The sequence below is a fragment of the Myxine glutinosa genome, chromosome 1, assembly GCF_964187855.1.
Source record: "Myxine glutinosa chromosome 1, kmMyxGlut1.1, whole genome shotgun sequence".
In the NCBI taxonomy this organism is placed as follows: domain Eukaryota; kingdom Metazoa; phylum Chordata; class Myxini; order Myxiniformes; family Myxinidae; genus Myxine; species Myxine glutinosa.
In genome coordinates, this window is record NC_136261.1 from 149,184,451 (window position 1) to 149,209,180 (window position 24,730).

Below are 24,730 nucleotides of genomic sequence, written 5' to 3' on the forward strand. Positions count from 1 at the left end.
ACGATGATACAAAGAGGTATTTTGTTTTTGCTGATTAAATATCTATTCAATGTCCTTCCAATGACAAAGGAAACAGTTTAGGCTTTAGAAGGATTTGAGACCTGAGAAGAAAAGAGTTTATAGAAAAGTGTGAGGGTGGGGGAAGAGGAGGAAGAGTGGGAGATGAAGGGATGCGAGGGAAGCTCACCCTTTGTAACAAAATAATGTCCTTTTCAGTGAGCTTTTCTCCAGAGATCGGATCCACCATGTCCATCCTGATAATCTTTTCTATGGACTCCACAGTCACGACAGAACCCCTGCGCCCACACATGCACGGCAGCATCCAGTGAGGAGGAAGAAGCCCACGTAATGTGGTCTTTTTCAGAATTGGGGGAATCTTTGAACCATGGTAAAACCTTTCAATACAAGGTAAACAATATGACAGAATCTCCATTATATAACCAGTTTGTCAGTGTTAAAGATTTGCAAACACAACAAAGTGGAATTGTGATCTTGATCCGCAAAACAATACTTTCAGAAAAGCCCATAGAGACATGGCTGAGATAAACCCCTCTCTCCCTCTCTCCAAGAGATCAACCAGGCAGTCTGGCAGGAAAATATAACACTCTCATGTGCACAAACGCTTGGTTATTTTCCCCTCTTCTCCCCCACCTACTCAGTTTTCCCCTCCCTTCATCGCTCTGGTAAAGCAGATTTACAGTATCACCCAATTCACCACACAGAAAGCTGAGGCTCTTCCACTGCACCCCACACCCCCAGCCCTACACTTCCACCCCCACGGCATCCCTCTCCATTGGGCCAGTTCTCGCACACCCCCAACCAGATAAAATCTGTAAAACCCGGTCCGTCTTGCCGGGTCAATCCTGCATTTTGTCATGGCTGGCAGATGTGCTCATTGCTGGATAGGATGTCACGGCAACATTTCAGAGCACAAGCTATAATGGCACAAGCACAATGCAGGGCAGGTGTTTAACACACCACAGGATGAACACAAATTGCCAACGATTACATCAAGAGGTGGACAAATCCTCCATGGTCAGATGTTTAAAAAAAAACATGTTCAGTGCATGGAACAAATAAACCAGGTGATGATAACATGTGTCAAAACATACCAATCATCAACACACAAACATCACTACCCCTTTGCTTAACTCGGTAAACTAAAAAACTACCGCACTAGAAAAAGGATGGATCTATCATCACGTCAGTGTACGTGTAATAACCGTGAAAAGTTTTCTCAGCATGATTATTTATAAATAATTTGTCATTTTAGAAAGTACTCCACATAGCGTTAACTAAATTATGTTAACAAGTGAGTACTCGAGTAAAATACTGTAAATGGGGAGCGGGGTGGACGAGATGCCAGAAGAACAGAATGCGATGCCAATGCAGCATCTCACAAAGCTGGCCCATTCACCTGGGATAAAAGAAAGGCTAAAATGCATGGGTAAGGTTTATATTATATTTTAAAGGAGTTGCAAAAGTGTTACAAGCTTATAAACGCTCCTTAATGGCACTCAGTTTCTTAAAAGGATTGAAAATTAGTATGCACTTACAGGGATAATAAATAAAAGAAACAGAACATTTACTAGATGTCAGCTTGAGGAAAAGGGGGACTTGCTTACAGATCAGAATTTATTCCTCAAGTATGTTGACCAAGCTCAAGAAGTTTTGGTTCAACTAAGCTGATGTATTTAGCTCGTGTTAACTTCATCCCCTACCACCATACATACCCCTTCAGTTTCAATACCCCTCCACCCAACGCTGGGAACAGGAGAGGCACATTTGATTGGTCGAGATGGCGTAAAATGGCATAATGTTTTGTCCAAGTACTGCTAAATTGGAAGTTTTTGCAAGTGACAATAATCCAATTTGTGATATACAGTGTTCAAGTATATAATTCAATTAAAATAAAAGATTTTAAAGGTTGTAGAAAAAAAAATAAATAATTTGGTTGTAGAAAAGGTTGAAGAAAGAGATTTACCACTGTTGATGCACCGTCTTTTACACCACCTTATTTAACACATTGCATAAGTTATCCGTGCCTGTTGTTTGCGTCTTTTATGATGCCCTTCTAAAGGGAAAGGGTAATTCTAAAGGGTAATGAAGCAAACAGTAAGTTTCCTGGTTGGAATGTTTTTAAATTTTGTTTGGCTGCCAGGCAGACTGAAGGAATTGTTACCTCCGCCACCAAAGGTGGATGGAGGTTATGTTTTCACCCCAGTCTGTTTGTGAACAAAATATCTCAAAAAGTTGTGGACGGATTCGGACGAAATTTGGCAGAGATGTGGCGTATGTGACAAGGACGAAATGATTAGATTTTGGTGAATTTTGTAAGTGATTCTTCACCATTGGGAGATATGGCCAAAAACTATATATTGCAGGATATCTCAAAAAGTTATGGATGGATTTGGACAAAACTTGTTGGACAGGTTGTGTGTCTACAATGACGAATATATTCCATTTTGGTGAAGATCTGAATATGGATTCGGATATGAGTTATTTAATTTTTCAAGTGATTCTTCACCATTGAGTGATATGGCCAACCAGGCGGAGGTATGTATGCTCTCCACTGAGTGCCGTTCTAGTTTTACTCTGTGTGCACGTGTGCTCAGAACAAGATTCCATACAATTTGCCAAATTCAGAGCCGCATTGTTGCTAAACTGCAAGTTCATCTTCAAAATATAACATTCAATGGAAATGAAGTTGTTCCTCGATCATAGACTGACGTCTGTAGACAGACAAAGTGAACAAAGTGCTTCACTCCGCTTTTTGTGTTGCGTGGGGGCAACATTGGGTGCAAATAAAAATGAAGAAGACCTAGGTAAAAATCCTGGGTGACCTCGATTAAAGGTGAATAACCACAATGTTGAAAAAAAACAAGATGGCTGCCAAACCACATGACCTACAATGTCATCATTAAAAAAAAATAAACTACGCGATTGAAAGGTACACCTGGCTGATCTCAACGCATTGATAAATCTGCCATGCAGGCAGGCCGGGCGAAACAAGAAAAATGTGGAATGCTTTGAAACTAACGTGATGCACAAAAGAAACAGTCGATTCTCACCAAATCAAATACAGTATACGGTAAATATTCTGAAAATCATTGGAATTCACAAAAATTCAAATTAGTGAGAATATATTTTACCTTTTCGCCCAGCCTGGCAGAGACGGAATGGCTCAGTGGGCGAAATATTCTTGTTATGCTACAGGACCATGGCAATTTGAAACTATTTAGAACAAAACAACAATTTGAATACAGTACAAAGGCCACCGCGAGCATTTCACATACAGTGCAACATCGTGAGCATCACATAAATGGACATACAGTGTACTACAAAATGCGATACCAATTTGTACTGCATCACAAAGTGAAGCACAAATGAATTGCACTTCATTTAGCCGTCTGGCCTTTTTGGAAGTCAGAGTGGGGTGCACCGAAAGAACCACCTTTAGAGGCCATTTTTCCCCGCAGAGCGGGGGTTGGCCTTTTTTCGGGCACCGTGGTCCCCTTTTTGAAGCAATGTTTTATGGCCGGATGCCCTTCCTGCCGCCAACCTTGTCAGTCGCCTCTTGCGACACATAGGGAATTACCAGTGAACTGGTACTCAATTTGCCGACCTCGGAAGGATGACAGGCTGAGTCAACCCCCCTGGCATTAATTCAGCGATTGACCGGGATTCGAACCCAGGATCCCAAGCCGGCACCCTAACCGCTAAGCCAACACCAGGCTTGGGGGTGCACCGAAAGCATCGCTCAAAACTTCCCGTCTATTGACCCAGACTCCAGACGGCTATAGTCCGCAAGGATGGAATGGTGGTGAAAGGGACATGACAACGTTTTGGGAAGGACAAAGGGACATGAACAATGAACGTATATATTTTGCTGCAAAGTTTTCAGCTCAGTGGCTACATCGTTGTGATAAAACAGTAGCAATAAAGGAACAAATCAAATGTAGAAAAATGAAAAAGAGCTTCCTGCCAAAAATTATGAAGATGAACATAGAGGCAACATTCAGGGAAGTTCAAATCAGGATATCATGCACAGAGTTTGTGGCTGGACACTGCACTGGGACTATTCAGTTAATTTGAAACAAAGGTGTACAGGTAGTACAATGCCACATGTCCATGAGGAATGAAGATACATCGTGTTTCTAGAGTTTTGAACTGATTCCAATGCAATTCAATAAAACTTGAGGAAGACGAATAGGAAAACGAATTTACATAATTGAAGTACAGTACAGCCATTGCTTCTTCTTCTTCTTCTTTTTTGGACAACACATGGCTGCAGGGTAGCACCATTTGCTGGGAGCACAACAGTTGTGCCACTGATGTAATGCCCCCTGTAGGTTAGAACAGGAATTTGCAATTTGGCAATGGTGCCAACTTCAGGTATAAAGACATGGACAAAACAATGCGATAAACATAATAGCGGTGTCCACAGTACTGTACAAGGCAGTATTCAGGTTCAGTTAAACTTCATCACTCAGTAACACTCAGCCTCAGCATACATGCAGTACTAACCCCAAAGCGAACCCTTTGCTTCGCCCAACAGGAACCATAACCCTCTATAGCCCTTAATTATGCTAACTCCAGTGGGGACTAACAGGGATAACCTCAACACAATGCAGTACTAACACCAGGGCTTACCCCTTCACCAATTACAGCAGTTAGATTAAGCCTACTTAACTTCACATGGTCAGTGCCTGCTTATTCGGTGTCGCTGCAGTAACCACTATACTTACTCAGCATGTTATCATTTATAATTAATATATAGGAAGATTAGACTGCAGTAATTATGCGCAGTGTAATATAGTTCAGTGCTGTGTTCAAGGATACGTGCAGAAATTGATTGCAGTTATTTTTAAGCAGTGAAGCCGCTTAAATATTTGGCTATGTCCTTCCTTCCATACATCCGTCAGAAATGAAGAATAATCTTTCTAACCCACCGTGTTTAATTCTAAAGGGTAATTGTAAAGAGTTCTAAAGGGTATCTCTAAAGGGTAATTCTAAAGGGTAATTCTAAAGGGTAATTCTAATGGGTAATTCTAATGGGTAATTCTAAAGGGTAATTCTAAAGGGTAATTCTAAAGGGTAATTCTAAAGGGTAATTCTAAAGGGTAATTCTAAAGGGTAATTCTAAAGGGTAATTCTAAAGGGTAATTCGAAAGGATAATTCTAAAGGGTAATTCTAAAGAGTTCTAAAGGGTATCTCTAAAGGGTAATTCTAAAGGGTAATTCTAAAGGGTATCTCTAAAGAGTAATTCTAATGGGTAATTCTAAAGGGTAATTCTAAAGGGTAATTCTAAAGGGTATTGTTACGTGGTCCCCTCGGTGAATACCTGGTCTCGGTGACCCCCGGACCGTGAGAGGAACTTCGCCAGAAAGCTGTATTATATATGCGCTTTCGCCACGCAAGCCATATGAATTTCACCCAAGAGACAACTGATGTTCAAGGATATATTTCAATGGTAATGATACCATACAATTTCAATGATACAACCACGGAGATTTTCCCCGAGCAATCAACAATACACAACCATCAACAATTCCATATCCACAATCAATTCCCTATGATTAAGCTGGCCATCTTATATATGTGTGTCCCGGTGAGTACTCACGACCCCCTTTTGGTCTCGGTCCCGCACAATGTCTCTGGGCCCCTCCTGACCAAGATGATGGTCGGCGTCGCCGCACTCGGGCGGTTGAACGAACCCCGGGTGGACGTGTTTCCACCGGGCAGGTATCGTACCACTACCAGGCACCCCGGCTGCAGCCCCTCGTGGCCACGCGAAGCGGGTACGGGAAAGCAAGCCAAAAGCCCCACGCCGCTTGCAAGGCGTGTTAGGCCCCAACGGGCGACCCGTACGCGTCTTTTTAGACGGTGTCGCGAACGGCGCCAAACGCTGGGTCGGTGCACGGCCACACGACAGTTTGACGTCCACCGGGCAGGTATCGTACCAGGTAACTCCTCTCGCCAGACGGGCTCGGGAACGCCGCTTTTCCACACGGCTCAATCAATCCCACCTTTCGTCGGAGCGGGGCGAGGAAGAAGAATACTCGTCCTTTTTCCTCGTGTCTTTTTCTCTTCCGTTTCCGGTCACTTCCGTTTCCGGCCACTTTTTCAGAAGGGCTCCTGACCCTCCAACCACAACAACCCTTAATATACTACACACGGATAAGCAAAGACCTGAATGGTAATTCACATACATTCACATAAATATGTAACACTCCCCCCCTTCAAGAAAGAAAGTTTGAACCCAGCGAAAACTTTCTTTGCCGGCCAATTTGGAGAAACAAACCAGATAACTCAACCCCCCCACATTATCAGTTCCCCCCGGGCACAGTTATCACTTAAAAATAAAGCAACCAAAATTTCACCACAACCCCTCCAGATTACTCACTCTGGACTAAGCACCAGCAACGACATTGTCCCTGCCAAATCAAACTCCATCTCATGACCCTCTGACTTTGACCGTCAGTTTCTTGTGAATGAAGGTTAAGGGGTTGATCGAAGATCCAAAGTTAAGCCACTCGATAGCACTTTTTTCGGGAGGCCAAGCCGAGTATTCACTACATGGATGCCTTTAGGAACGTGGAGTTCACGGTTAGTCCGTGCAGGAAAGTTCTCGACATGGGCGCCTTGAGGAACGTGGAGTTCACGGTTAGTCCGTGCATGAAAGTTCACTACATGGACGCCTTTAGGAATGGCGTTCACGGTTAATCCGTGTAGGAATCTTGGCTCGGCGGCTCCGCCGCATTCAGTGCTTCAACTTCTCAGAACTTCCCTAATACTTAGGGTGGGACCACTTGTCCCTGTAGTCCCATGAATAGCGGTCTCCTTCTCGGCCACTACTTTGCCAATCCTTCCTTCGGGAGCGGCCGTAACTCAGGGAGCCTCCATAATAATATTGATTGCGGCCACCACCAAAACTACCGCCCAGTTGTCCTCTCCTGTAGACCTCTCGACGCCTACGAAATGCCTTCCCTACTGTTATGGTCCGACCCTCCAAATCCTTGCCATTCCAATTCTTCTCTGCCTCTCTGGCGTCTTTTGTGCTGGCAAACGTGACAAAGCTGAACCCTCTTGACTGTTGCGTTTCCCAGTCTCTTACCAACCGCACTTCCACCAGCGGCCCATATCTGTTGAAGACAGAGGTCAGAACTTCTTCCTCTGTTTTGAAGTTCAGTCCCCCTACAAATAACTTGGCACTTTTGTCGCCATCCCGAGCTGGTGTGGCGTTATTTTCCCTGCTGGGCTCTTTACCCACCCTCAGGTTACCATAAACTTGACCCCCGGCCAAATCATTCCCGATAACCACAGATACACCCTCTACAGGAAGCGTGGCTTGTAAACCGACGGTGACCGGTCCTGACACCAAATCGGACTCCAAATGGATGACATGAAGGGGAGCACTAACACCGCCCCCGATCCCCTGTAAACGAACACTATCCCCCGTTGCCGTCTCCTCGGACCATGGCAAAATGCCTTCAAGCATTAAAGATTGATGTGCCCCTGTGTCCCTCAATATCCTAACCGGTTTCCGGTTAGTCGAGGCTCCATCCCGTGACACAAACCCCTCTGAAATAAATGGTTGGTAACCCTTTTGATGGCGATTTCTCACAATGGCCATTGCGTTTGGAGTCGTAGTAGTCGGACTCCGCTCTGGGTCTTCGCTTTTCATGCGGTAACAACTGGACATCAAGTGTCCAGGTTTCTTGCAAAAAGCGCAAGTAGGCCCGGAGGAAAAACTCGTGGTCTGCCTCGGGCCCCCCGAACTATAAGTTTGTCTTGGGCCCGCATCCCTCTGATTTCGAACAGGTGGGGTATCATAGTTGTCCCCATAATCATTTTGAGGCCGCCGCCATGTATGGTCGTTCTCCGCACCTGCTGTTCCCCACCTCCCCTGCGGAGATCTAGGCGAGGAGTTAGGTTCGTGGACCCCTATTCGGTGGGTTAAGGCATAATCATCTGCCATGGTGGCTGCGTCCCACAACTTTGGTACTTTCTTTTCCTGCAGGTACACTTTGATGTCCTCGTGGACACACTGCTGGAATTCCTCCACCAGGATCAAGTCCCGCAATGTTTCGAAGTCTTTCCCGACTCCTTTTGACTCACACCACCGATCAAACATGTTTTCTTTCACTCTGGCAAACTCCACATGGGTCTCACTCTCCCTCTTCCTGGCATTCCTGAATTTTTGCCTGTAAGCTTCCGGAACCAACTCATACGCTTTGAGGATGTGCGTCTTCAGTACCTCATAATCTGCACATTGGTCCATTGGTAGCGCCGAATAAATTTCCTGAGCTTTCCCCACCAGCACACTTTACACGAGTATGGTCCAGGCCTCCTCCGGCCAGTTTAATTGTCGAGCCACTTTCTCAAAGTGTGGAAAAAATTTCGCGACTTCTTTTTCACTGAACGGTGGAACCAGCCTCACATGTCTGCCCACATCCCAGGTTTTCTGGTTAGGTGTCGACCCCGTCAGCAAGGGTGGTGCCTCTCCCCGTTCTCTCATTAACTCCAGCTCCTTGAATTTGATTTCTTGCTGAAGCTCCATGTCACGTTCCTTTAATTCCCTTTCCGCTTTTCTCTCCTCTGCTTCGAGGTCCCTTGCAGCTCTCCTCTCCTCTGCTTTTCTCCCTTCTAACCTTTCCTGGAGTTCTCGTTCCACTCTCCTTTCCTCTGCTTGTTTCTCTTCTCTCCTCTCTTCTGCTTTCCTTTCCTCTTCTGATCTTTCCTTTTCTGCTTTCCTTTCTTCTTCTGCTCTTTCCTTTTCTGCTTTCCTTTCTTCTTCTGCTCTTTCCTTTTCTGCTTTCCTTTTTTCTTCTGCTCTTTCCTTTTCTGCTTTCCTTTCTTCTTCTGCTCTTTCCTTTTCTGCTTTCCTTTCTTCTTCTTTGATCCGTTCCTGGCTCCGTAATTGCAACTCCAGTTTCCGGAGCTCAACGTCTTCTGGTTCTTCGGGTAGCCACTCCCAGGCTAACTCGTCCCATGTTCCTAATCCCACCATAGATTGTATCACCGTGGCCTGCAACTCTGCCTTCCTCAAATTAGTTCGGACCTCCAAGTTAAAATGTTTGGCCAATTTCAAGAGGTCCGACTTTAGCAACGCTCGGAACTGTGCCTCACTCGGGGTTACCACAAAGTTCTGTGCCACAAACGCCATGGTGCCTATCGTTAACACCTGTTAACCTTCACCCAAGACTTTACCCCAATTTCTCAAAAAAAATTTACCAATTAATAATTAATTAATAAATTTTTATTAATAAAAAATTATTATTTTATTATGTTATACAATTTTAAATCCCGGACGTAGACCCAATTGCGAAACCGCAAATCGTAATTTGGACGAGCCCCCAATTCTGTTACGTGGTCCCCTCGGTGAATACCTGGTCTCGGTGACCCCCGGACCGTGAGAGGAACTTCGCCAGAAAGCTGTATTATATATGCGCTTTCGCCACGCAAGCCATATGAATTTCACCCAAGAGACAACTGATGTTCAAGGATATATTTCAATGGTAATGATACCATACAATTTCAATGATACAACCACGGAGATTTTCCCCGAGCAATCAACAATACACAACCATCAACAATTCCATATCCACAATCAATTCCCTATGATTAAGCTGGCCATCTTATATATGTGTGTCCCGGTGAGTACTCACGACCCCCTTTTGGTCTCGGTCCCGCACAATGTCTCTGGGCCCCTCCTGACCAAGATGATGGTCGGCGTCGCAGCACTCGGGCGGTTGAACGAACCCCGGGTGGACGTGTTTCCACCGGGCAGGTATCGTACCACTACCAGGCACCCCGGCTGCAGCCCCTCGTGGCCACGCAAAGCGGGTACGGGAAAGCAAGCCAAAAGCCCCACGCCGCTTGCAAGGCGTGTTAGGCCCCAACGGGCGACCCGTACGCGTCTTTTTAGACGGTGTCGCGAACGGCGCCAAACGCTGGGTCGGTGCACGGCCACACGACAGTTTGACGTCCACCGGGCAGGTATCGTACCAGGTAACTCCTCTCGCCAGACGGGCTCGGGAACGCCGCTTTTCCACACGGCTCAATCAATCCCACCTTTCGTCGGAGCGGGGCGAGGAAGAAGAATACTCGTCCTTTTTCCTCGTGTCTTTTTCTCTTCCGTTTCCGGTCACTTCCGTTTCCGGCCACTTTTTCAGAAGGGCTCCTGACCCTCCAACCACAACAACCCTTAATATACTACACACGGATAAGCAAAGACCTGAATGGTAATTCACATACATTCACATAAATATGTAACAGTATCTCTAAAGGGTAATTCTAAAGGGTAATTCTAAAGGGCATCTCTAAAGAGTAATTCTAATGGGTAATTCTAAAGGGTAATTCTAAAGGGTAATTCCAAAGGGTAATTCTAAAGGGTAATTCTAAAGGGGAATTCTAAAGGGTAATTCTAAAGGGTAATTCTAAAGGGTAATTCTAAAGGGTAATTCTAAAGGGTAATTCTAAAGGATAATTCTAAAGGGTAATTCTAAAAGGTAATTCTAAAGGGTAATTCTAAAGGGTAATTCTAAAGGGTAATTGTAAAGAGTTCTAAAGGGTATCTCTAAAGGGTAATTCTAAATTCTACCCCCGCTAATTCACCCCAGATCCACCTTGTTTGAAATTCCAACTTCTTTCCTGGAAGTCCTGGCAGTGTCCATATGTTTTATACCTCTCCCACTGCCCCCTTCCCACGCCCCCCCCCCCCAAAGCCCTCGCCCTCTCTCAGATCTCTCGATGTCTCCATGTCTCTCGGTCCCTGCTCTCAAATGTTGTGTTTGTGTCCTTCCCCCTCTCTCCCCATCTTGTCTACCGCTCCCTATGTTATATGTTTTATGTGTCGGTTTGTCTTTCTGTGTGATTAATGTTCGCTCTTTCACGAGCCTCGATCTTGTATACAAAAAAAAAAAAAAAAAAAAAAAAAAGGGTATCTCGAAAGAGTAATTCTAAAGGGTAATTCTAAAGGTTAATTCTAATGGGTAATTCCAATGCGTGATTCCAATGGGTGATTCTAAAGGGTAATTCTAAAGGGTAATTCTAAAGGGTAATTCTAAAGGGTAATTCTAAAGGGTAATTCTAAAGGGTCATTCTAAAGGGTAATTCTAATGGGTAATTCTAAAGGGTAATTCTAATGGGTAATTCTAAAGGGTAATTCTAAAGGGTAATTCTAAAGGGTAATTCTAATGGGTAATTCCAATGGGTGATTCTAATGGGTAATTCTAATGGGTAATTCCAATGGGTAATTCCAATGGGTGATTCTAATGGGTAATTCCAATGGGTAATTCCAATGTGTGATTCTAAAGGATAATTCTAAAGGATGATTCTAAAGGATGATTCTAAAGGGTGATTCTAAAGGGTGATTCTAATGGGTAATTCCAAAGAGTAATTCTAAAGGGTAATTCTAAAGAGTAATTCTAATGGGTTCTAAAGGGTAATTCTAGGGGGTTCTAAAGGGTAATTTAAAAGGGTAATTCTGAAGGGTAATTTTAAAGGGTATTTATAAAGGGTAATTCTAATCGGTACTTCTATGGGGTTCTCAAGGGCAATTCTAATGTGTTTCGTTAATTTCTAGGCTTTGCCTATTTCATATTGAAAATGGCAAGCTGAACCACTTCCTTCGGACATGGGTGCGTTTGCTTTTTTTTTTTAACCACCCTTCATTCTTTGGAAGATGTGACAACGGCATTCAATGTTTGCAAACGTTTTGTTTTTGAATACAGTAGACAGACATCTATTGTGAACACGTGGGAATTTAGCGTGGAGTTCCATTATTTATTCTTAATCAGCATTCCATTGGCTCCTTGTATGAATATTTTTCAAAGAGAAACATGGCTGGCTCTTTAAGCTTCACAGAAATGAGGTAAATTGAAGTAAAGCAGAAATGAGGGTGTTTGTTGGCATGATATTGGAGGCAAAAATCCCCCCTATCTTTATTTCTTGGCCCACTAAGCATGGCCACTCCAGGCATGCCACTCAAGTTCTAATTGTCGGTGAAAAAAAAACGAGATCCTGTAAGATGTCATGTGTAACCATATTCCTCAAAAACACTCATGGCCATACAATTAAATACTGGCACTCAAAGGAAATTGCATCGAAATTGTTCAAAACTCCTGTGAGTTGACTCAGATTAGTGATATTTATTTAGCAGATTCCACAAGGCTACAGGCTACAATGGGATCTGCTGAAAGTGCAGAAAGCCACAAGGGAAATCTTGGTCAATGGACGGAATAAGTATGACATGGAGGATCCATCATATATTTGTCCTATGGAGATCTCTATGAATCGGCATCCTCCATGATGTCTTAATTAGAATCTCTATGAAATCCATAACAAACAAAAAAACGATCTTTGGTTTTAAACAAATCTTTTAAAGTGCTTGTATGTCCAATGTCATGCTGAGTTATCATCATTTTAATCAATATATTAAAGTAATTGGATTTCTCCATCCATCCCTCTATCTGTCACGTTCTTTTCGCTGGGACGTCATCACAGCGGTACTTCTGGGATAGCATTACGTCTAGCGCTAGTCTCGGCCTCTATCCGTAGAGCTTAGCCTAGCGCACAACATTGAGGTGCCCAGCACTCAACTGTCCCATCACTTCGCTGGCGGCAGTTGAACGCCATAGTCCATATATCTGACTCAATGTGACGTTTCTAGGTGACGGGCTGAATGCCAGACACTCGGCGTCAGGATGACCAATTTAGCAAGATGACCAATTTAGTAAGATAGCGGTGTAGTAAGATAACCAATTTAGTAAGATGGCGGCGCAGCCAGATGGCGGCACAACAAGATGGCGGCACAGAAAGATGGCAGCGCAGCCAGATGGCGGCGCAGCAAGGTGGCGACGTAGCAAGATGGCGGCATAGCAAGATGGCGGCGCAACAAGATGGCGGCACAACAAGATGGCGGCACAGCAAGATGGCGGCGCAGCAAGGTGGCGATGTAGCAAGATGGCGGCATAGTAATATGGTGTTACGTCTAGCGCTATGCTCGGCCTTTATGGTGGTGTATTACTCATGACCTAATGAGAATTGCATTTTGCAACTTGAAAAAAAAACGACGTAACGTCTGATCCCTGGAAACATAAAACAAATTCATAATATTGTTTTTTTGGCGAATAAGTGTGTGTATTACTAAAATTAACACTGGGTTTTTAGCAGCAAACAAAATGTTTCTGTAATTAAAAAAAATTGCAAATATTTACTGTCAATAAACTGCATTACTGTACTGTAACATATATAAGTTTTGTTGTTCAACTACCGTTAGCTAAGTGTTGGCTTCGATGCTCGTACTTTATAAAGTTTTATCCTACTGTCGATGCGAAATATCCTCTTTTTCACAAATAGGAATTAATGCAAATGCAATTAAAAAACAAGCTCGTCTGCCAAATATTAAATAGTTTTTACAGCCTCTAAAAAGCTATGGCTATATAAAGAGGTTCAAATGCTTTGAAAAATTTAACATCCCTCCATCTGCCATATTTCAGGATGACTCCATTAAACAACCTACTGCTTCACTTCATTGTGTGCGACGGCAACTTGTTGTGAAGACACAAACTATTGAAATCCACAACTGTAGTGCAACTATTGTCAAACACCCCAACAAAATCTTTTGACAGGTGTCAGCAAAAACATTTCCACATTTCCTTCCACTGAACATCTCATCCCCTTTTTGCCGGGCAAGCCTTATTGAAAACACATTGTCAAAGCATGCTTCATAATAAAGTCCAGCTTTCTATAATATCTACACAAATCTTCCTGACACAACATCATCACAAATATTCAGTGTCGTCCACCTGCAAAAGGCACACTATTTTTTTTACAACTTGCCAGGAATTGCTCTTGCATCAAGATTGTTGCAGTGTGGAAGTAGTATGCTGAACCCTATATGCTATATACTCGTATAAGAGCTCTATATGCTATATACTCATACAGGCAACCAAGGGTGGCCACAAAAGCATTATAAAAAGGATGATGGAAAAGAAAATACGAGACTCCCTTTGGCATTTCTACACTAATCCAGCTTTCCTCTCTGTTGCCACCCTCATGCATCTTGCGTTTCCTCCAAATCCTTATGGGAGCAACCTTTGAGACCCAGACAAAGATGGTCCAAGGAAGCCCATGGTAGGTTGGGATCAAAGGGCAATGGGTGTGAGAACCTCGATGAAGCAAGCTTGGAATGAAACGGAACCCAAGATACATTACAACTTTCAGACAGAATGGCATCCTTTCAGGTCCTTCGCACTTTGATAAAATTAAACAACAATTACATCAGAAGAGTGCAGATGCGTCTCCTAATCTGATCACCAACTGACCAAAAACTCTGTGTATCTGCACTTGGCGAATGCTCACATGTAGGCCAACTTCTGACCAGTTTCTTCTTACTAAGGAAATCCTGGCCAGTTTCAAAACTAGCTTACATCAACAATGCAAGACCATATTTGAATACAGGCTGCTGACAATGTCTTGATGCCTGATGACAATGTCTCTTCCTCCAACAACAAACAACCTGCGTCTTCGCTGGCATTCGTTCAGCAAAGCACTCTGCCTGTGATGGCGATTAAACAGTGGTCCATGCTGGCCACTCCTGCATCTTGTCATGGCGCGCACAACCCCAGCTGGCTTACCCACCAGATTTTAGAGGAGAAAAATGTTTTGCTGTCTGATGGTTATGAACTCAGCAGAAGTAGGGCGAAAAAAGGGTCTTGCAGCCAAAACAGAGGTTGAGTTTCACTTCCGTTTTAGAAACAAACATTATAGTAGGGCATTTTTATTACTGGTCAAAATATTTGAATTTATACAACCAACCGGCCAACATACTTTCAAAAAGTAAATAAATAGACAAAGAGGATATATAATTAACAAGAATAACTATACGTCGAGTATATATATATATATATATATATATATATAACCAAACTGGATTCAAAGTTCCCAAAAGCCGTAAAGTCCTCTAAGAGGAACAATTAGTTGTTTAAGATATAATGCCCTATATATTAAAATAAATAAATAAAACAGGCACAGGATTATAAATCCAGAAAAAAGGCTCAGTATATCACAGCTGAAAATACATAAATCAACCAAACGTGTAACAAAAGTAAAACACTTCAAAGTGCAAATACTACAATTTATACCGGTAAAAGATTTTCTGCCAAGAGCCACCCATTCCTTATCCTTCCCAAGGTATACTAGACAGAAGCTACGCAGGCTGTTCATTTAAACCAAGCATGAAACCAAGAATGAAACCAAGAATGTACCCTTTCTTATACAAACGGTGACTTCTGCTGAACGGGCAAGCAAGCTCCATAAATTTCCCAAATCCTGCAATGTGCCCTACCGGCAACACCGTGGGACCTGCGGTACAACGTTGATGTGAATCGTAGTACCAATAATAAAAATAGTTTATAGGAAAAAAGAAAGTGACAGGAAAGTCTGATGACAAACAGAGATAAGCCCACATTAAGCAGGATCCAGAGAACAAGTGAATCGCAATTGAGGATTTTGACTCTGACCTGGCTTCAGAGGAGGTGAATGGACCATCCCTGATTTGATGCTTGTTTGGATCTCATTATAAACCTTTCTTACAGTAAGTAAAACTTTGCAAACATAGGTAAGACGGATCGTAACAGTTAAGCACAACCTGCTCACTATATGATTGACAAGGAACAATGATAAGAAGAAGATGACTCATTATAATGAAGCACCTACATAGCTGAAATCCTAACAAGAGGCCTTGAGGAAGGGGAGAGATGAATATGGAGGGGGATGTTTTTTAAAAAGTGGACTATTTGAGCAGCCTGATATTCTGTCGTTTCTAATGCTATACGCTTCTCTCTTCCAGGTTGTAGTGGTGGTATTACATTTCTAACAAATAGTCATTGAACATCAACTATGGTGTTCACAGTGGAACAAAAAGCGAAAATCGTGACTTTGTGGTTTGAGACAAAATCCTACGTGCAGGTGCGCCAACGATACTGTCAGTGTTACAATGTTCACAACCGGAATGGACCTTCCATTGGAAGCATTCAGTGGTTTGGGGAGCACTTCCAAGCACGCGGAAGCATGAAAAATCTGTATTTTAAAAGGAGCCGTGTCTGTCTGTCTGTTTGTCGTGTTACAACTTGAGAATGGATTAACGGATTTCTTAATTTTTCTTTTTAAAAAGTTTTTCTTTTTTATGGGTACATGGACACGCGTGTCAAAACTGCAAATGCCAACACGTGACTGTGATTATCCCTGCACGGAGAGCAGGATCTCCCAGGAATCCTTTTATTTTTTATTCCCCCATAGATTAGCCATCGCAGTAAAGATTGGTATTTCCGTCAGCGAAGCGACGGGTCTTATATTCTAGTAAAAATAAAGGTAACAGTGTCGGCCCAACAAGTGTTACCAAGGACCAAAGAAACATTGATCTTGTGAGAGATTCTGCTCTCAAAAGTCATAAGAAATCACACCGCACGTTGGCGTTCCTGAGACCTGGCGATCTCAGGCTCATCTGTGTGGTGCATTATCACTTCTGAACTCAAGCTCTACCCCTACATCACATCTGTAAGGCATAAACTAACTCTGAATGGCATGGCAAGACGAGTAACAATGTGTGATTGGTTCAGTGACCGAATGGAAAAGTAGCCAAATTGGATCAACTACTTGTGGTTCAGTGATGAAGCACACTTCCATTTGAATGGTGCTATCAACAATCACAACAACCCCTTCTGGGGTGATGAGCCTCTTGAAGAGGTGTCTGAGATGTCTCTCAAGGGCCCCAAGTCCACCCAAGTAAAGCATGTGGTGAGGTGGAAAGAACTGGGAAGTGGCCGTGTGCTGTGTGCAGGAAGGGTGTCAGAGGGTATCAACTACTTTCACAAGGTTTTAATGCGGGTCTTCAAAAAGAAGATATAATCGGGTTATTTAAGCTTCAACACAAACTAAATGAGCACAACATTGAAGATGTAATACAACTATTTTGTGATACTGCACAAAAATGTAAAAAGAAATCAAAACCCACATCCTCTATACCTATAACTTGTATTCTCAGCGATAATACAGATGAAATACCTTTACCCCAAAATTTAGATGAAACAAAAAAGAACCTTGTTATCTTTGACGATTGTGTTAATGAGAGATCATTGTCCAAACCAAACCAACACATTCGCCAAACCAACACATTCGCCAAACCAACACATTCGACAAACCAACACATTCGCCAAACTAACACATTCGCCAAACAAACACATGCGCCAAACAAACACATGCGCCAAACCAACAAATCCGCCAAACTAACACATTCGCCAAACCAACACATCCGCCAAACTAACACATGCGCCAAACCAACACATCCGCCAAACTAACACAAGCGTCAAACCAACACATTCGCTAACTCCCGCTCCATTCAATGTACAATGTGTGCTGAGTGGGTTCATCAAAAATGTAGTGGTCTGAGAGGGTCATTAACCAGTGTGGCAGCTACATTCAAGTGTAAGGTGTGCACAGAAGGGGAGCTGCAGATGGAGGAAATGTTGAGTTGGATCTTGGAGACGGCATGTAGCTGGAAGGTGTGAAAACATCCGTGTCACACACCAAACCTATCTAAATTATAATAGGCGAAGGTGATTCTGTCTGTCTGTCTTTCTGTCTGTCTGTCCGGGGGTGTGGATTACTCCGTTTACAGAGTAGCTCCACCCATTCTTGGAGAGGCTTCATGTAAACAAATATCCACCATTTAATTAACTCGAATAGCTTTGAGGCCTGTTTAGTTAGGCCTGTGTTGTCTTTCTCTCTCACACAGGTTTATTTAAACTCTAATTCGACATATCATTTCATTTTTAACAGTCGCTAACATAGTTTTAGACTCGGTTGAAAAAAAACGGGAAGAGAATCCCATGAAAGTTTCCGTTTATAGAACGAAATGATTTCCCAAAGGCCAGTAAAATAAAGCCCATTCATTGAGTCACCCTCACGATTTTATCTCGAATTCACTATCTGATTTAATTTTTATCGATGGTTTTAGACTCGGTATCAGAAATAATTGAGAACATTCACTCACACACGGGAAAATACAGAGATATATTTTTAAAAATTGCGCCACGATGATGCACGAAAATACACCGCCTAAAATAACAGTCGGGGAAAATGTCGACATATATTAAAAATTCGCCTTTTCTTTTCCGTTAAGATATATTACTTTTACTTTTGATGACAGTCGTCACAAAAACGACATATATTTCTTCGTTCTTATTTCATTCAACATTATTATCCGGAAGTAAAAATTAAAATATGTTTCAGGAAATTACCGAGAGATATTTCTACGTTTTTTATTTATTAGTTATGTGCGCATACACTTTAAATTTGAAATCTTTAATTTTCACAATGTAATTTACTTGCCATTTGATGATTACGAGACACTTCCTCTTGAGGATCGTGACAATTCATGCGTTGCGTGGAAACTTTCATTTCCAAAATGAATGAGACGGGAGAGGTGTGAGGAGTTGGAGACTGAGGTAGTGAGGGGCGAGGGGTTGGAGAGTGAGGGGCGAGGGGTTGGAGAGTGAGGAGCAAGGGGCTGGAGAGCGAGGGGTTGGAGAGTGAGGGGCGAGGGGTTGCAGAGTGAGGAGCGAGGGGTTGGAGAATGAGGGGCGAGGGGTTGGAGAGTGAGGAGCAAGGGGTTGGAGAGCGAGGGGCTGGAGAGTGAGGGGCAAGGAGTTGGAGAGTGAGGAGCAAGGGGTTGGAGAGCGAGGAGCAAGGGGTTGGAGAGCGAGGAGCGAGGGGTTGGAGAGCGAGGAGCTAGGGGTTGAAGAGCGAGGAGCTAGGGGTTGGGGAGTGAGGAGCTAGGGGTTGGAGAGTGAGGGGCTCAGGGTTGGAGAGGAGAGAGAAACTGGAGAGGAGTGAGGGGTTGGAGAGTGAGGAGCGAGGGGTTGGAGAGCGAGAAGTTGGAGAGTGAGGGGCTAGTGGTTGGAGAGTGAGGTGCTAGGGGTTGGAGAGTGAGGAGCTAGGGGTTGGAGAGTGAGGAGCTAGGGGTTGGAGAGGAGTGAGAAATTGGAGAGGAGCGAGGGGTTGGAGAGCGAGGAGTTCGAGAGTGAGAAGCGAGGGGTTGGAGAGTGAGGAGCGAGGGGTTGGAGAGTGAGGAGCGATGGGTTGGAGAGTGAGGAGTTGGAGAGTGAGGAGTGAGGGGTTGGAGAGCGAGGAGCTAGGGGTTGGAGAGTGAGGAGCGAGGGGTTGGAGAGCGGGGAGTTGGAGGGTGAGGAGCTAGGGGTTGGAGAGTGAGGAGCTAGGGGTTGGAGAGTGAGGGGCGAGGGGTTGGAGAGGAGTGAGAAATTGGAGAGGAGCGAGGAGTTGGAGAGTGAGGAGCGAGGGGTTGGAGAGTGAGGAGTTGGAGAGTGAGGGGCGAGGGGTTGGAGAGTGAGGAGTTGGAGAGTGAGGGCGAGGGGTTGTTCAGTGAGGAGCGAGGGGTTGGAGAGTGAAGAGCGAGGGGTTGGAGTGAGGAGCAAGGGGTTGGAGAGTGAGGGGTTGGAGAGTGAGGAGCGAGGGGTTGGAGAGTGAGGAGCGGGGAGTTGGAGAGTGAGGAGCGAGGGGTTGGAGAGTGAGGAGCGAGGAGTTGGAGAGTGAGGAGCGAGGGGTTGAAGAGTGAGGCGTGAGGGGTTGGAGATTGAGGAGCGAGGGGTTGGAGAGCGAGGAGCAAGGAGTTGGAGAGTGAGGGCCGATTGGAGCGAAGAGTGAGGAGCGATTGCAGAGGAGAGCGAGGAGCGATTGGAGAGGAGAGTGAGGAGCGATTGGAGAGGAGAGTGAGGAGCGATTGGAGAGGAGAGTGAGGAGCGATTGGAGGGGAGTGTGAGGAATTGGAGAGGGGTGTGAAGGATTGGAGAGGAGTGTGAGGAGGTATTGGAGAGGGGTGTGAGGAGGAGTGGGATTGGAGAGGCGTGAGGGTGGAGAGAGGAGAGTGTCAGGTGGAGAGGAGTGAGGCATCACATATTATGTGAAATAAATAAATTGTGTTCATTACACCATTTCTGGATCTGATGAATTGCCAGTAACCATTTTGTAAAATTTAATGTGCAGCATCTAAATCAAGATGTCCAAATGTCACACACGTCCATGCCCGTGGGATTCCCACGGGTGACCCCACTAGTTCACCAAGTTTCGTCTGCATCCGACTGAATTTCTTAAACGTTTTCAAAGAGACTCTCTCCCCAGTTTTCCTGACATCATGGCTGCCAAACACTATCGCACACAAAAAGAGTTTGGTTTGACAGCAACAACATGGTTAGCCCAATAAAACAGCTCCACACAACGCTCGGTGACAAATCGGAAAGCCGGAAACAACAGTTTGCTGAAATGGTTTACAGTTGTCATGATCATCGGGACAAACAACTAACAACAAATGATGATGGATCACAGATCAAAAATCTGTAGCCGATTCTGCATACTTTTAATTATTAATTATGATACAACATTTATCATCAATTTCTTGTAAACATGAAAACTTGATGAGATTTTTTTTTTTTTTTTTGTATACAAGATCGAGGCTCGTGAAAGAGCGAACATTAATCACACAGAAAGACAAACAGACACATAAAACAAATAACATCGGGAGCGGTAGACAAGATGGGGAGAGAGGGGGAAGGACACAAACACAACATTTGAGAGCAGGGACCGAGAGACATGGAGACATCGAGAGAACTGTGGGAGGGAGAGGGCTTTGGGGGGAGGCATGGGAAGGGGGGGGGGGGGGGGGTGGGAGAGGTATAAAACATATGGACACTGCCAGGACTTCCAGGAAAGAGTTGGGAATTTCAAACAAGGTGGATCTGGGGTGAATTAGTGGGGGTAGAAAAAGATCAAGGTTTTGGATGGGGGAAGATAAGAGATGGTGGTGAACAGCTGTTTTAAAGACCTGGAGGGAGGAGTGTGATTGAAGTGAGTGTGGGAGTTTGTTCCAGAGGCGGGAGAAAAGAGGAATGAAAGAGTGAAGGTGAGCAGAGAGCCGAGATTTTGGCAGTTTAACCATCAGAGGGTGGCTGGTAGATCTTGTGCGACCTGTAGGAATATTTGGGGGACAGAGCACAGAGAGAGCTGGGGGAGCAAGGCCGGAGAGGAGTCGGTAGAAGACAGAAAGACCACCTACCTGCCTGCGGTGAGTGAGTGAAAGGCCCTCAGAGATAGCTTCATCGCGGGAGATTCCAATGATTCTGAAAGCTTTGGATTCAACAGCGTGAAGCCGAGCCAGGTGTGAGGCAGGAGCACCAGCCCATAGGGGAGAACAGTATTCCATTGAGCTGCGGATGAAAGCCTTGTATGTGGAGACTCAGGTGTGCATAGGAAGGACTTCGCACGACAGAGGATGCCAGCTTGGAAATGTGGTTTTCCCAAGAAAGATCATGGCAGATAGTGAGACCCAAAAGCTTGAGCGACAGAACTTCTTGGAGAGGATTGTTGAGAAAGTAGATGGGAGGGTTGTCCAGTCGATCTTTTCGGAGAGACATAGTAAGAGTGTGAGATTTGTCAGGATTGAAAGACATGTTCCACTTGTTTGACCAGTCTGTGATTTTGTCCAGGTCTTCAGAGAGTGAAGAGGCTGCAGACTGCCGATCTGAGGGAAGAGGAATGGAGCGGCAGAGAGTGGAGTCATCAGCAAAGAGATAGAGAGGATTTTCCAGAGAGTCGGAGAGATCATTGATAAAGACCAGAAAAAGCACAGGGCCCAGCACACTGCCTTGGGGAACTCCAGCCTGAACAGGAAGGGGAGATGAGAGAAATCAATTCAGGGCCACACGTTGACTACGACCAGAGAGGAAGTCCGCAAGCCATGCATGGAGATTTCCATGGATACCATAGGAGGAGAGTTTGGTGAGCAGAGCTGGGTGCCAGACCGTATCAAAGGCACGTGATATGTCAAGGGAGACAGCTCTGATTTCCTGTTTGGCATTGAGGACCTCCAATCCTCCATCCATTGTTGAGACAGCAGAAGCAGCATGTCCAGAGTAGAGTGACCTGGTCTGAAACCAAATTGATGATCAGAGATCAAGCCATTGGAGAAGAGGAAAGATTTCATATCCGAAGCAATGATGGATTCCATGACTTTGCTGATAATTGGGAGCAGGCTGATTGGTCTGTAGTTGCAAGGATCTGTTTTTGCACCTTTTTTGTGTAAAGCGGTAATGTTTGCTGATTTCCAGGATGCTGGCAGATGACCTTGAGCAAAAGATAGGGTGAAAAGAACAGAGAGAGGGTGAGATAGAACGGCAGAGCAGGATTTTAGGACCCGTGGGCTGATGCCGTCTGGTCCAGTTGCAGAATCAGAGTCGAGGTTTGACAAAAACTCCTCCACCTTGTCAGGAGAGAAGGACACAGAGTCCAGGAGCAGTTGGGTTCGACTGGGAAAGGTGGGAACAGAGAGAGATGGGTTTGGGACTAAGGATTTTGAGGCAAACACAGAGTTGAGGCATTCGGCTTTGTCACGTGTTTGATATTTTCACGTGTTTGATATAGATGAGATATTTTCCTCGTTTATTGAATATTTTTCTAAATACAATTGTCTTGACCCAATTGATTAATTTATTGGACCACTTTTATATTTTGCAAGAATGACAAATGGGTTTCGCAGTACGCTGACTGTGCAACCTCTACACGAATGAAATGACCGTCTCAATATCAACCATCGACCCCTGCCACCACCACTGCCACCATCATAACCATCCACACTCCCCCAGCCCCCAACATCATTCATCAACGACAGTCTACCCTACAGCCCCGAACATTCCTCAACTTCAAACCAAACAAATATCAATCCACCTGCAGCACCATTAACATCACCCAATGTGCCACACACTCCCCCACCTCACAGTATCAGAAGCACGAAAGACACACTGCCTTGATACTTACGATGGACGTAGTACGGCGACAGGCACCGAGTTTGCCAAAACATCATTGGTGACAGCACAAACATAGCGCTGGGATTTGGTGATGAGCGCCGTTTTGCTGTCTCTGTCATTGATGGGCGTGAAGTGCATGGGGATGAGATCTTTCATCCTCAGGGGCTTCCCACTCATTGGGCAGTACACAGTCTTGTCCTGTAAGGACAATTAAATAACAACGTCAAACTATACCGCACATAGATATGCAAAGCATGAAATAAATACAGTGAATGAATTGCATCATACTAAAATAAGGCAATTATCTTCATGTGAATATGAATGAATGAATGAATGAATGTGTGTAGTCTAATGAATGAGTAATGATTATAGAATAGAAAACGGTTGAGCCAATGTCCACCAAATTTTGCATACATGCTTGGGGTAACCAAGGCCAGGTCATGGGTACAAAATAATACCCACTCCCCAACCTCCCTGGTGAGAATGGGGAGATGACTTGAGATTTTCATCTCTACACGGAGAATAGATAGTGCAGGTGGTTTAACCACCGACTCCTGCCGGAGAGAGCGGGTATTAACTTATTTTTCCAATCCTGAAGGGAACGGGTGTTACTATTACGAAAAGGAGGCAGGTCAGTCTGTCTGTCTCATGAAGAAGAAGCAGGACCTCGAGCAGGGAGGGATTATTCACGTCACATTTCACTCCCGGTAGGAGTGGGGGGTATTAGTATTATGTTTAAATACCCCAGAATGGCAATGTTTTTATTACACTGCTCATCATCAAATTGCTGGCAAGTAAAGTTAAGCTGAATGCATGAAACATGCTGTGACCCAAACTTGCAACATCAAAACCTGACAATGCAACACCTGCAGTCCCAACAGCAGGCTGGCCAGAATTTCCTCTACCATCCCAGGTGAAAAGGTCACAGTGTCCAGGTGGAAGTGGGTAACAGGGGGTAAAGTGGGGGACAGATCAGGATGAGTCGGGTAGAGCTTTGGAAGCAAACACCGAGTTAAGACTTTTAGTCTTGTCTCAAGTTAATTCAGCTGATTGGCCTTCGCAGGTGAGGAAGAGGGGATAGAGGGAGAGCACACAATGGAGACAGATTGCAGGCACTACCAGAACTTTGAAGGAGATTGCTTGGAGACTTTGGTCCTCAGGTTTACCATATATGACATTGTCAGGTTTGCCCTAGGTTGGACACACATTTGTTGCAAGCGTTAACAGACCAATTTTAATTAGCTTTGGTTAGGTAAGCCTTCCATGACAAACTAGAATGGCACTCTTCGACGTCGCAACGTTGACCGATATGCTTCCGCCCACATTATTACATCATTATGCATACTTGTACCAAGTTTGATTTAAATCCCTTCAAGCTGTTCTCAAGTATCACATTTTTACCTGACATGACCGCTGACCTTTTACAATGAAATCGAATCAGTTAATCTTGGCATCATAAGTTTCAGACATTAAACCCTCTTCGCAGAATGTGTGTGTGTGTTCTAACACACACACACACAGAAAAAAGGGAGAGAAAAAGAGGGAGCGAGCATAGAAAATGCTTTTCCAGGAAGCGTCAATATTGGATGTAGTGGAGAATAAAGATTAATCTTCATTGAGTGGGACGATTTCAGTTCTTGCCAGTCAACCTGAATGAATAACCAGAACCTGCCACCCGAAGCCCTCCAACAATAGTCGGGGAGATTTGTACTGTTACACAAATATGGTCAGAGGTGCCAATCAGGATAGAGGAACAACAGGAGAAGTTAAATGGAAAGTTGGTCATTACTAGATCCAAGAGGGAAGATGCATCATTATCAGAAATCTGGGTCGAGTTTATTCTCTT

General features: G+C 44.3%; 2 protein-coding genes across 9 annotated transcripts in view; both read right to left on the bottom strand.

Moving 5' to 3' along the window:
* SMPD2 (sphingomyelin phosphodiesterase 2) overlaps positions 1–24,730 on the bottom strand; it is a 612,478-nt gene that overhangs the window by 312,836 nt on the left and 274,912 nt on the right. The gene's annotated exons all lie outside the window — the stretch shown is intronic.
* Positions 1–24,730, bottom strand: part of NOSIP (nitric oxide synthase interacting protein) — a 112,027-nt gene that overhangs the window by 2,467 nt on the left and 84,830 nt on the right. For 3 of the 7 annotated variants that reach the window (XM_068119467.2, XM_068119461.2, XM_068119488.2), the window contains 2 exons: positions 22,895–23,082; positions 188–296 (listed from right to left, as the gene is read on the bottom strand). In XM_068119467.2, coding sequence (XP_067975568.1) covers positions 188–296; positions 22,895–23,082 — 297 coding nt within the window. Of the gene's footprint in view, positions 1–187; positions 297–22,894; positions 23,085–24,730 lie in introns of all 7 variants that reach the window. The other 4 variants (XM_078778120.1, XM_078778125.1, XM_068119497.2 and 1 more) reach the window with 2 other exon arrangements.